The sequence below is a fragment of the Piliocolobus tephrosceles genome, chromosome 19 (genome assembly GCF_002776525.5).
Source record: "Piliocolobus tephrosceles isolate RC106 chromosome 19, ASM277652v3, whole genome shotgun sequence".
NCBI lineage: Eukaryota > Metazoa > Chordata > Mammalia > Primates > Cercopithecidae > Piliocolobus > Piliocolobus tephrosceles.
In genome coordinates, this window is record NC_045452.1 from 28,081,183 (window position 1) to 28,094,950 (window position 13,768).

Sequence of the window (13,768 nt, forward strand, 5' to 3'; positions counted from 1 at the left end):
GCCAGAACATTGTGGCATTCTGCCATCTAGAACCCTCTCTCCCCGCCCTTCTCATTCTAACCCCATGCGTTCCTTAGCCTCCCCACTGTGCAAGCCTAGGTAAGGACATTATTAAGACGTCAGCCTGCCCCTCACATTCCCCAGCACACTGCTGTCCCTCTCCCGCCGGCCAAGCATACCCCACTGTGGCAAAAATATAGAAGAATGACTTAAAACAAAGAGGAAAAAGAACCCAAAGCAAAAATGAACTCCTTCGCAAGTTTTCTAACCACATACCTTTGAAAGAGCTCCGTATAAAGTGGCCTTTTCCTTAGGGCCATGATTAATTACTCATTTAGTTTTGTTTTTTATGGACTATTTAGTAACATTGTTTCTTGCTGTGTAGTTTAAGATGCTTTTACCAAGCAAGAAAATTGTTTACAAACAGCTGGCTTTTATTATAATTTTTGTCTTTGAGGGAGTTAATATACTCTTACAAAAATTCCTAGAAACTCTTTAGTCACAAATATGGAAATGTCACAATGCTGGGGATAGCTGCATTCATATACATTGTAACAAGGCTGAGTAACTCTTTGGAAAACTGTAATTGTGTTTTCCCAAGTCAGATAAGGGCATTTTGAAATGACTTTGAATGCTGCCTCATTTTTTGTTTTTCACATTAAATGTAATGATATTTAAAGTTCTGTATTTGTCCCAATCTTTTCAGACTTTTTAGAAGAACTATTTTTCTTTTTTTCTTTTTCTTTTCTTTTCTTTTCTTTTTTTTTTTGAGACAGAGTCTCACTCTGTCGTCCATGCTAAAGTGCAGTGGGGTGATCTCGGCTCACTGCAACCTCTGCCTCCTGGGTTCAAGCAATTCTCCTGCCTCAGCCTCCAGAGTAGCTGGGATTACAGGCACGTGCCACCACACTCAACTAATTTTTGTACTTTTAGTAGAGACAGGGTTTCAGCATGTTGGCCAGGCTGGTCTCGAACTCCTGACCTCAAGTGATCCACCTGCCTTGGCCTCCCAAAGTGCTGGGATTACAGGCATGATCACCACGCCTGGCCTAGAATAACTTTTCCCTAAATTTCGTTCATTTAAAAAGAAACAATAAATGAGCAACAAAAAAGGTGAGTAAAGCAAGTGTGCTGGTTTCTCAGTGGCCCAGGTCTTTAAATCCACTGCGTGTTACCCTCACAGGGCTTCTTTCGGCGAACAATTCGACTCAAGCTGGTGTATGACAAGTGCGACCGCAGCTGCAAGATCCAGAAAAAGAATAGAAACAAATGCCAGTATTGTCGCTTTCACAAGTGCCTTTCCGTTGGGATGTCACACAACGGTAGGTAAGGTGGCCCCACACATTTTCACAGTTCGTTCCTCGGTTCCCCTTCTTTGTTCCAAGGGAACAGACCAAGCTATGGATGAATGTGCTTCAACATTTCACACCCAAGTCATTTTGTAATCAGAGTGGCCTAAGAAAATAAAAGTCGCCCAGGCGTGGTGGTTCACACCTGTAATCCCAGCACTTTGGGAGGCTGAGGCGGGTGGATCACTTCAGGTCAGGAGTTTGAGACCAGCCTGGCCAATATGGTGAAACCCCGTCTCTACTAAGAATACAAAAATTAACTGGGTGTGGTGGTGCGCACCTGTAGTCCCAGTTACTCTGGAGGCTGAGGCAGAAGAATCGCTTGAACCTGGAAGGCGGAGGTTGCAGTGAGTCGAGATTGTGCCACTGCCCTCCAGCCTGGGTGACAGAGGGAGATTCCATCAAAAAAAAAAAAGAGAGAGAGAGAGAGAGAAAGAGAGAAAGAAAGAAAGAAAGAAAATAAAAGTCTCCCAGGCTTGGTGATTCACACCTGTGATCCTAGCACTTTGGGAGGCTGAGGAGAGTGGATCACTTGAGGTCAGGAGTTTGAGACCAGCCTGGCCAACATGGCAAAACCCCCGTCTCTACTAAAAATACAGAAATTAGCTGGGTGTGGTAGTGCACACCTGTAATCCCAGCTACTTGGGAGGCTGAGACAGGAGAATAGCTTGAACCCGGGAGGTGGAGGTTGCAGTGAGCTGAGATCACACCACTGCACTCCAGTCTGGGCAACAGAGTAAGACTTCATCTCAAAAAAAAAAGAAAAGAAAAAAAGAAAAGTCTCAAATAGCTGAGATTCAGTGGCACATTGGACTTGCTGTTAGAAACTTCAAATGGTAAGACTTTGATACAGAATCAAAAAACCAAGTGGAAGGCACCAAAATGACAGAATGTTCGCCTCGTCCATAGGAAGGGTGTGCCACCTCAAACATCTCGCCACATTATGAATTTCCTTCTAGCCAATCATGTAATAGTTTTAGAACATGCTAATTGTGATGTGAATGTAACTAAAGTAAGTCGTTCGTAAGACTTGCATGTCTACCTTCTGGAAAAAGAAGCAGTCATTATATAAACTCACCCTGAAGCCCCGTTCACCTCCTTCACTCAAAGGTTGATGATGCACCTGATGGTGGTGTGCACCCTACTAATGAGATGAACAATGGTGTCACCTTCAGCCTGCACCTGTTTAAAAGTCTACAGTGGGCCGGGCGCGGTGGCTCAAGCCTGTAATCCCAGCACTTTGGGAGGCCAAGACAGGCGGATCACGAGGTCAGGAGATCAAGACCATCCTGGCTAACACGGTGAAACCCCGTCTCTACTAAAAAATACAAAAAACTAGCCAGGCGAGGTGGCGGGCGCCTGTAGTCCCACTACTCGGGAGGCTGAGGCAGGAGAATGGCGTAAACCCAGGAGGCGGAGCTTGCAGTGAGCTGAGATCTGGCCACTGCACTCCAGCCTGGGCGACAGAGTGAGACTCCGTCTCAAAAAAAAAAAAAAAAAAGTCTACAGTGTATGGAGTTTGAGTTTTTCATCTCTCCATAGTAGAAAGCCGAATAGTAATCAAGGATGGGTCTGAACTGCCTGTGAATTTTCATTCCTGGTTTAAGTCCTGGGGGAGCCCCTCGTCCAGCCCCGTCTGCGCAGTCATGACCTCACTGCTCATGCCTGTTTCCCCCTCCAAACCCTAGCGATTCGTTTTGGACGAATGCCAAGATCTGAAAAAGCAAAACTGAAAGCAGAAATTCTTACCTGCGAACCTGACATAGAAGATTCTGAAACCGCAGATCTCAAATCTCTGGCCAAGAGAATCTACGAGGCCTACTTGAAGAACTTCAACATGAACAAGGTCAAAGCCCGGGTCATCCTCTCAGGAAAGGCCAGTAACAATCCAGTAGGTGTTTGCGGCCGTTCTGGGTTCTCTTGGCAACATGGAACCAGTGTCATAGAAAATGATTAAGGACACATGTGTTGAATGTTGAGAAAATTATATTTATCCCACAGTTAAGCAAAGGACAGCAACAATAGAAATAGTTCATTCTGAGACTCTGAGCTGTAGCTTAACAACAACTCCTTTCTTCTTGCTTGGAATCACCTCAAAGATCTTAGCCACCATATTATATTGGCTATGTAATTAATACGCTTAGAAAAAAAACAAAAACCTTAATAGCTTACCAAGCACTAAGGTGATTTCTTAAGTGCATTTTTCTTAAATAGAGACAGGGTCTTGCTCTGTCACCCAGGCTGGAGTACAGTGGTGCAATCATAGTTCACTGCAGCCTTGAACTCCTGGGCTCAAGCAATCCTCCTGCCTCAGCCTCCCAAGGAGCTGGGACTACAGATGTGCACCACCACACCTGGCTGTTTTTGTTGTTGTTGTTGTTTTGTTTTTGTTTTTGTTTTTTGGTAGAGAGGAGATGTTTCCCAGGCTGGTCTCAAACTCCTGGCCTCAAAATCTTCCCACCTTGGCCTCCCAAGGCACTGGGATTAAATGTGCGAGTCATGGCACCCAGCATTAACTGGATTTATTAAAAAAAAAAAAAAAAAAAGCTGACCAGGCTAGGTGGGTCACGCCTGTAATCCTAGCACTCTGGGGAGGCCAAGGTGGGCAGATTGCTTGAGTCCAGGAGTTCGATACCAGCCTGGCCAACATGGAGAAACCCCATCTCTACTAAAAATACAAAAATTAGCTGAGCAGGGTGGCACACGCCTGTAATTCCAGCTACTTGGGTGGCTGAGGCATGAGAATCGCTTCAACCCAGGAGGCAGAGGTTGCAGTAAGCTGAGATCATGCCACGGCACTCCAGCCTGGGTGACAGATCGAGACCCTATCTCAAAAACATAAAATAGAATAATAAAGTAAATCCCCATTTTAAGGTGTATTAGTCTGTTCTCACACTGCTATAAAGAAATACCTGAGACTAGGTAATTTATAAAGAAAAGAGGTTTAATTGGCTCGTGGCCCACAGGCTGTACAGGAAGCTTCTACTTCTGGGGAGGCCTCAGGGAACTTTGACTCATAGCAGAAGGTGAAGTGGGAGCAGGCGTCTTACATGGCAGGAGCAGAAACAAGAGACGGGAGGTGCTGCACGCTTTTCACCGACCAGATCTTGTGAGAATGCTATCACTAGAGTAACACCAAGAGGATGGTGCTAAACCATTCGTGAAGATCACCCCCATGATGCAATCCCTCCCCCCAGGCCCCACCTCCAGCACTGGGGATTACAGTTCACCATGACATTTGAGTGGGGACACAGAGCCAAACCATGTCGTAAGGCTAGAAAATGAAACCACTCACTTCCCACTCAAAATGTGCTCTTGGTCCTTTCTCTTAAAACTATCCCTCGCTCTCAGACAAACATGCCTACATTCTTTTTCTGCCTTCAGTGAAAAGGCAGTGACATCTCGGGGCTTAGAAAGGGCCACCTGTAAGCCAGGTGCGGTGGCTCACGCCTGTAATCCCAGCATTTTGGGAGGCCAAAACGGGCGGATTATGAGGTCAGGAGATCGAGACCATCCTGGCTGACACGGTGAAACCCCGTCTCCACTAAAAACACAAAAAATTAGCCAGGCGTGGTGGTAGATGCCTATAATCCCAGCTACTTGCGAGGCTGAGGCAGGAGAATTGCTTGAACCTGGGAGCTAGAGGTGGCAGTAAGCTAAGATCGCACCACTGCACTCCAGCCTGGGCAACAGAGTGAGACTCCGTCTCCAAAAAAAAGAAAGGAAGGAAAAGAAAGGACCACTTGTTATAGAAACCCTGTCTTTTAAGGTAGCTCTGGACCTTTTCAGAGGCACCTAAGTTGCCCCTCATAACTCATCCTCCATGTCCCCACCTGCCTGGCCCAAGTCTTCCTTCCCCCTCCCCAACAGTTAAATAAGCCTTTGTCTCCATTACAAAACAAATCTCAGAGCTACCTTCAAAGAAGAGCCAGCCCTCAGCTGGTGAATGAAGATACTTTTTTTTTTTTTTTTGCCATTTTCCTATGAACATGGTGAAACAGGTTTAATTTGTATTAATGAATAGCTTGAAGCAATCCTTACTGGGAATTACAAGGTGGAATTTTAGTCACAGGAAAATAAAGCATTTCACAAGCTACTTACTTTCATGAACAAACCAAACCTCTTCTTTAGTGAGTCCTTTAATTCTTCAGTGAATTCTCCAGTTAAACAGGCTGAGACATTTGAGAAGTTTCCAGCAGACACCCACGCTAGGTAGCCCCAGAGGCTTCTCCCAATTAGACCCTTCCTGGATCATGAGAGTGAAAGAAAATGTAACTTTTTTTTTTTTTTTTTTTTTTTTTTTGAGACGGAGTCTCGCTCTGTCGCCCAGGCTGCAGTGCAGTGGCCGGATCTCGGCTCACTGCAAGCTCCGCCTCCCGGATTCACGCCATTCTCCTGCCTCAGCCTCCCGAGTAGCCGGGAGTGCAGGCGCCCGCCACCGCGCCCGGCTAGTTTTTTGTAGTTTTCTTTTTTTTTTTTTTTTAGTAGAGACGGGGTTTCACCATGTTAGCCAGGATGGTCTCAATCTCCTGACCTCGTGATCTGCCCGTCTCGGCCTCCCAAAGTGCTGGGGGATTACAGGCTTGAGCCACGGCACCTGGCCAAGAAAATGTAACTTTTAGCTTGGAGTCTCTACCCTGGAGATGATTAGTACAACCCAAAATTGGGAAGACTAAAACTTTTGTTTGCCAGCTTATATTTCTCCCTTGGATTTACGAATTGAAAGCAGGCTGGGCACAGTGGCTCACACTGTAATCCCAGCACTTTGGGAGGCTGAGGCAGGAGGATCACTTGAGGCAATCCAAGAGTTCGAGACCAGGCAACACAAGGAGACCTCGTCTCTATAAGAAATGATTTTTTTTTTTTTTTTAACTAGCTGGGCATGGTGGCATGTGCCTGTGGTCCCAGCTACTTGGGAAGCTGAGGCGGGAGGATGGCTTAAGCCCAGGAGTTCAAGACCAACCTGGGCAACATGGCAAGACCACATCTCTACACAAAATAAAAACATTAGCCAGGCATGTGGCACATGCCTGTAGTCCCTGCGACTTGGGAGTTTGAGGCAGGAGGATGCCTTGAGGCCAGGAGTTCAAGGCTGCAGCGAGCCATGATTGCGCCACTGCACTCCAGCCTGGGCAACAGAGGAGACTCTCTAAAAAAATTCAAAGCAGAGTTAAGTTGTCTTTCTCCCTAATGACCTGCCCCCAGCATTGGGTGCAAATGGTACTCCTGGCGTCCTCCTGCACCACCCCTTGGAGACCCCCAAGCTCTAGGAACCCCATCACCCTCAGCTGAGGGTCACATGCAGCAACTTGCAGTCAGGAATCTATTTGCATTTTAACCTTAAAGAAATAACTAATAGGCCAGGTGCGGGGGCTCATGGCTGTAATCCCAGCACTTTGGGAGGCTGAGGCAGGTGGATCACCTGAGGTCAGGAGTTGGAGACCAGCCTGACCAATATGGTGAAACCCCGTCTCTACTAAAAATACAAAAATTATCCAGGCATGGTGGTGGGCACCTGTAATCCCAGCTACTCGGGAGGCTGAGACAGGAGAATTGCTTGAACATGCGAGGCAGAGGTTGCAGTGAACAGAGATCGCACCACCGCACTCCAGCCTGGGTGACTCTGTCTCAAAAAAAAACGAAATAAGAGGGCAGGGCACGGTTGCTCACGCCTGTAATCCCAGCACTTTGGGAGGCAGAGGAGGGCAGATTGCCTGAGCTCAGGAGTTCGAGACCAGCCTGGGCAACATGGTGAAACCCTGTCTCTACTAAAATACAAAAATTTAGCTGGGCATGGCAGCGTGTGCCTGTAGTCCCAGCTATGTGGGAGGCTGAGGCAGGAGAATTGCTTGAACCTGGGAAACGGAGGTTGCAGTGAGCTGAGATCGCACCACTGCACTCCAGCCTGGGTGACAGAGCGAGACTCCGTCTCAAAAAAAAAGAAAGAAATGATAGATGAATAGTCTAGGATTGGCATTCACAATTTGGTTTTCTGTAGAAAAAGAGAACCGTGCACTCTTCTAAGAGTCAGATGCCTCCTTCCACCCACACCCCCAAAGCCAGAACACCATAGGTACCAGTTTTCAAGACAACCTCCAACCTTCATGTAACTCTTTGTGTTTGATCACATTGTTTGCTCCAAGCCAGGGTCCCACCCCATGTCCTTGTCTGCACGCAGGACATTGGGGGCATGGCCCCCTCCTCTCTGCCTGGCCTGCTGATGGGCTTTCCAGTGCTGTCTCCTTCCAGTGCAGGATACCCTCTGCTTAGTCTGGGAAAAGGCCCATTGGCAGGATGCCCACCACCAGGCCACACAGCCCGAATCTCTTGGCCAAGCTCTGGTTTTGTGGCCATGGTAGGTATTGGAAGACCATAGCCTGTGTCCCTTACACATCTCAGAACGCAGCCCCATCTGCAGGTGAGAAATCTGTTAGGGAGACCAAGCATCGGGCTGGAAACACTCACCTTGATCTCTGCCCAGTGGCCCACATCCAGTCCCCATTTCATCACTTTCCAGCCTGGGTGATCTCACAGCCCCAGACGCCCCACAGAGCCTCAGGAAGGCACACTGACCTCAGGGCTGGCCGCTGACTTCATTTCTGTTTGGGGATGAGAGGCAGCACAGTGAATTGTCCGGGCTGGTAAACTGATGGATTCACACAAACTGTAGTGGGCTATGTGCTGAGGAAGGCAGGCTTGCCTCCTCCCTGCAGGGGCCTCTGGGGTGAAAGCAACCCTGAAATGTTCAAAGCCTTGATGGGGAAGCACAGGGGATGGATAGATTTTAATTTAATTTTATTTATTTTACTTTTTATTTTATTTTATTTTTTTTGAGATGGAGTTTTGCTCTTGTTGCCCAGGCTGGAGTGCAGTGGTGCAATCTTGGCTCACCGTAACCTCCGCCTCCCAAGTTCAAGCAATTCTCCTGCCTCAGCCTCCCAAGTAGCTGGGACTACAGGCATGCACCACCATGCCCAGCTAATTTGGTATTTTTAGTAGAGACGGGGTTTCTTCATGTTGAGGCTGGTCTCGAACTCCTGACCTCAGGTGATCTGCCCGCCTCGGCCTCCCAAAGTGCTGGGATTACAGGCATGAGCCACCACGCCCAGCCTAGATTTTAATTTTAAAGCAGCCCTCTGGTTTGCCAGAAGAGGGGAACTGAATTTCTCTTTGTGGTGGCCAATGCCTTTCTTCTGTCAAGAGCAGCTCATGGTCTTCAGATCAGATGACACAAAGCCCCGTGACTGAGCTGGAATGGGCTAGAATGCTGGGGGGCCTGAAGCCGGTAGGGGAGTTGTGGGGGGCCTAGAATTGGCCAGGAGGCTTGGGTTGGGGCTGGAAATGGCCAGGGTGCACGGAGGAAGCTGTGGGGGCAGGGGGAGGCCACTGCATGGAGCAGAACGTAGATGCCGTTGATTGAGGAGAGGTGGGTTTAGCTGAGGGGAGGAGTGAGGGGTGGATGGAGAATGTCTGTATCCACCTGGACACTGGGGCTGTTTGAGCCCCTGAGATTTCAGAACCATGGGCCAGAAAATGGTCAGGGCCCTTGGTGATGGGGCAGAGCGCCTCTGAGGAACTCACTGCCCCTTGATTTGAGGGTGACAGGGATGGAAGCAGAGCCAGGGGGCCGAGGGAGGCAATAAAAATGGGTGCTTTTCAACAGCGTCTAAAAAGGTAAGATGCTGATCTGTCAGGGGTTGAGAATGTCATCAGAAGACTTTGGAGGAAGCAACAGAAAATGAGACTGAGGGGCTTGGGCAGAGTCAGTGCCCTCCGTGTGATGTTTGTTTCCTCATTCCCCTGCAGCCGAGAGTTCAGCCCCCAACATGCAGCATGCTCATGCACAAATGCACACACAGACGCACCCACACTCACACATCCATGCGCACAAGGGTACACAAACATACACATGTGCACCCGCATGCATGCTCACACACATGCACCCACGCTCACACATCCATGCATGCATGTGTACACAAACACACCCACACATACACATGCACCCACATGTGTACACAGATGCACCTCCACCCCCATACATACACATACACACACACATGCACCCCACACACATCCATCCATGCTCACACAGGTACACACACATGCACTAATATGCATGCTCACACACATGCACCCACACTCACACATCCATGCATGCACATGTACACACTCACATACACATGCACCCCACATGTGTACACAGACACACCTCCACCCCCACACATGCACATACACACACACATGCACCCACGCGTGGATACATGCACACTCACACATGTACCCACACCTGTGTACACACACACATACATGCTCATACATATGCATCCACACACACACTGCAAACCCATGCATTCACACACGTATACAGACACGCACTTACTGCACATATGTACATATACATGCTCGCATGCATATGCACACATATGTACCCTCACATCATGCACACATGTACCCACACACATGCACACATGTACACATGTATATACACTGCTCGCACGCATACCCACACTCACATGTGTACACATATGCTCATACACATACACACGTGCACACGCTTGCTCTCACACACACACTCTTGCTGTTTTGGGCTTAAGAAGCTGCTTTGGGCTTAAGAAGCAAACTGCACCTTCCAAAAAATGAGTGAGGTGTTCAGTTAAACAACCAAACAATTCTTAGCACTGAATATGTGGACTTTGGAAATTCAAAGTATACGGTGATGATAACGGTGTACTGCTACTTTTTCCTCTAACAAACGTATCAGAACTGACATTCAGTTCAAATGAAGAAAGCAGGAATTGGGTGTATCATGTGTTTATTTCAAAGATCCTCCTATTGCTCCAGATTGTTGGGGATTATCTTTAGAGTCTTTGAATAGCTTCAGTTATGGAAGATTTTACCCTCTGAGAATATAACTGAATTTTAGACAAACCATGACTCCATTGTAGCTAGTCTGGCAGGCAAGTTGGGATTAAACAGAGTAAAATGTCTTGTTTGGAAAAACAAGAAAGGCCCGCTTGGGCAACATAGCAAGACCTCCTCAATGAAAAGTCAGCTGGGCATGGTGGTGTGCGCCTGTGGTTCCAGCTATTCAGGAGGCTGAGGCAGGAGGATGAGGTCAAGACTGCAGTGGACTGTGATTGCGCCACTGTACTCCAGCCTGGGTGACAGAGCAAGATCCTGTCTCAAAAAAAAAAAAAAAGGAAAAAAGAAAAAAATGTTAAGCAAGGAAGCTAATTTGTGACATGCAGCTGAGCATGTTTTTAAGACCAGTTTCGAAAGAGGAATTCCAACATTATTCTTAATATTTCAGAAGCTCGGGAATAAGGGTGACCTCCAGGGTGCCGTGTTATAATAGGACTGCTTCTTTCAACAGCTATGACCTTATACCATGTCTTGGGGTGTTGCCTGCTGGGTGACAGTCCAGTATTATACCTACTACTTAAGTTGTCTTTAGATTAAAAAATGTGCTTCATATTTTGTGCCACTTCAACAAATGTATAGTAAAACATAACTGAGAGAGCTTATTAAATCATGTCATCCAAAGCAACTCTACTAGTAATTCACATTTATTTATTTATTTATTTTTTGAGACTGAGTCTCACTCTGTCACCCAGGCTGGAGTGCAGTGGCATGCAACCTCCCCCTCCTGGGTTCGAGCAATTCTCCCGCCTCAGCCTCCCAAGTAGCTGGGATTACAGGTGCCCGCCACCACGCCTGGCTAATTTTTGCATTTTTAGTAGAGATGGGGTTTTGCCATGTTGGCCAGGCTGGTCTCGAACTCCTGACCTCAGGTGATCCACCTACCTCGGCCTCCCAAAATGCTGGAATTGCAGGCCTGAGCTACTGCGCCTGGTCCACATTTAATTTTTTGCTAAAAGATGACAGCTGCTAACAGAGATGAATTCTCATGAGAGGTATCATTGAGCATCACAGGCCACACGAGTGTGTGCAGGGACCAGTGTGGCAGCAAGCAGGGCGTTCTGCTCTCAGCATGGAGTGACTGGGGAACATCTAGGCAGTTTCCTGCCTCACGCTGTTTAAAATCTTTATAATGTGCTTTATTTCATTTACTTGAAATGACTGCCTGTCATGTCAGACATATTCATAGTCAAACTTGAGTATAAAAGGCATATTCCAAAGTTATAAGCTGCTGCATAGATTTTTTGTAAAATGATCCTACCAAGAATGCTTGTCAATGAAGTTTAGCGAATTTGCAAATGTGTTTTACAACACCATTTCTCTTTAGCTTTAATCAACATTGGTTTCTTCATGGTAGCACTCATTTTGAAATCAGTGGTCTCCAGTTTTCCCTGTTAAATGAGGCCCACTTTCTAAAACCAAAGTGATAATTTTATAAAAATGAAATGAGATATTTGTTACCACATAAGTCCTCATTTATGAGAGTACATCCCCCATAAAACTAGTCCAGGGCAGGCCTCAGGGGCATGCAAGCTGTTTCACGATACCCCAAGCCTAGAAAGGCCCAGGCTTGGGTGTTCACGCTCCGCTGTTGCCTTCTTGAAATTCATAATCATCTTTGAACAAGGGGTCCCACAGGGTGCGGTGACTCACACCTGTCATCCCAACACTTTGGGAGGCTGAAGCGGACAGATTGCCTGAGCTCAGGAGTTCAAGACCAGCCTAGGTAACACGGTGAAACCCCATCTCTACTAAAATACAAAAAATTAGCTGGACGTGGTGGTCTGTGCTTGTAATCCCAGCTACTCGGGAGGCTGAGGCAGGAGAATCACTTGAACCCAGGAGGCAGAGGCAGAGGATGCAATGAGCCGGGATTGCACCACTGCATTCCAGCCTGGGCGACATGACAGAGCAAGACTCCGTCTCAAAAAAAAAAAAAAAAAAAAAAAAAAATCAGCCCCTCCTAGAAATGTTAATTCCTCAAATCTGAGCTTCAACTTTCTGTGAAGCAGAATTATCTCCTAACTTTACCAAACAATGGTCATCTGAACTGTTTTTAAGGTCTTTGGAGAGAGATCATTTTCAGTCTTCGTTAATCGGACTTGAGATTATTTAGAAACTTGGCTCTGAATATTGTATTCAGAATGTTTTCACCCATTTGTGAGTAATTGTTAAAATATCCGCTTTCCTCAGATGCAGAATCAGGGTTTTTTATCCAGCGTTATGTTGCAAGTCCTGGTTCTGTTGAAACGTTCCATACAATCTGTGTGATGGTTATCGGCACCTCCACCGGTGCCCTGAAGACAGTTTTGTGCTGTGAGCCCAGAAACAGGAAACACTTCAGGCTGTGGGTCAGGAGCATTGTCAGTGGTTGTGTTTTGCCCACTGGCAGGGGGCATTCTTTAAATCCCTGGGATGCTTCTGCACTCTGGGCTCCACTGTTCCAGCAGCGAGTAGAAATAACGCTTTAGGCCGGGCGCAGTGGCTCACCCCTGTAATCCCAGCACTTTGGGAGGCTGAGGTGGGCAGATTACCTGAGGTCAGGAGTTCGACACCAGCCTGACCAACATGGTGTAACCCTGTCTCTACTAAAAATACAAAATTAACTGGGCGTGGTGGCGCATGCCTGTAATCCCAGCTACTCAGGAGGCTGAGGCAGGAGAATCGCTTGAACTCGGGAGGCCGAGGTCGCAGTGAGCCGAGATTGTGTCATTGCACTCCAGCCTGGGCAACAAGAGCAAAACTCCATCTCAAAAAAAAAAGAAAAGAAAAGAAATAATACTGTAGCCCACTGCATTATTGACCTTGTCTGCATAAGCCGTGGACCACATTATAAACAGATGCTATCACTTTCCTGCTCTGCCCACAGACGCAAATTTCAGCCAACAGCAGTGTTTGTGCTCATTCTCCCCGGCCCTCCCACACATGTCATCCCTTCTGAGCATGTTGGCTTCAAATAATATGACCCAGCCACCTCTTCCACCACGAGATCTTCAGGAAATGGCAGGCCACTGGGTTTAGATGCAGAGGGCATGGGATCACACAAGGCACGGCTGTGGGGACTTGGCACTTGCTCCAGAACGTGGAGCACTGAGTGAAGGTTTCAGTCTCCTGCACTGAGAGAAACAAGGGCATTCTGAGGCTTTTCCACTTTATCCCTAAAGAGTTTAACAACGCTTGTTTGCTGATTTCTACATAGATGCCAACTTTATGAGTTGTACGTATTTACATGCCAAATTTATTCATTGAGCAGCGTTAAATGATGGTGTTCGTCTCTAAAGTGCATATACTGGTAAAATTAAGAATTATCATAAGTAAGCCTCTTGCAGTAGTTGTTAGGAGTTCAGAGAATCTTTAAGAATATTAAAGGTATGGCCAGGAGCGGTGGCTCAAGCCTGTAATCCCAGCACTTTGGGAGGCCGAGACGGGCGGATCACGAGGTCAGAAGATCGAGACCATCCTGGCTAACACGGTGAAACCCCGTCTCTACTAAAAAATAC

General features: G+C 47.2%; 1 protein-coding gene across 2 annotated transcripts in view; it reads left to right on the plus strand.

Moving 5' to 3' along the window:
• The window catches only part of PPARA (peroxisome proliferator activated receptor alpha), a 94,321-nt gene that overhangs the window by 67,256 nt on the left and 13,297 nt on the right, over window positions 1–13,768 (plus strand). For both annotated transcript variants that reach the window (XM_023221737.1, XM_023221740.1), the window contains exons 5-6: window positions 1,184–1,322; window positions 3,038–3,240. In XM_023221737.1, coding sequence (XP_023077505.1) covers window positions 1,184–1,322; window positions 3,038–3,240 — 342 coding nt within the window. The remainder of the gene's footprint in view (window positions 1–1,183; window positions 1,323–3,037; window positions 3,241–13,768) is intronic.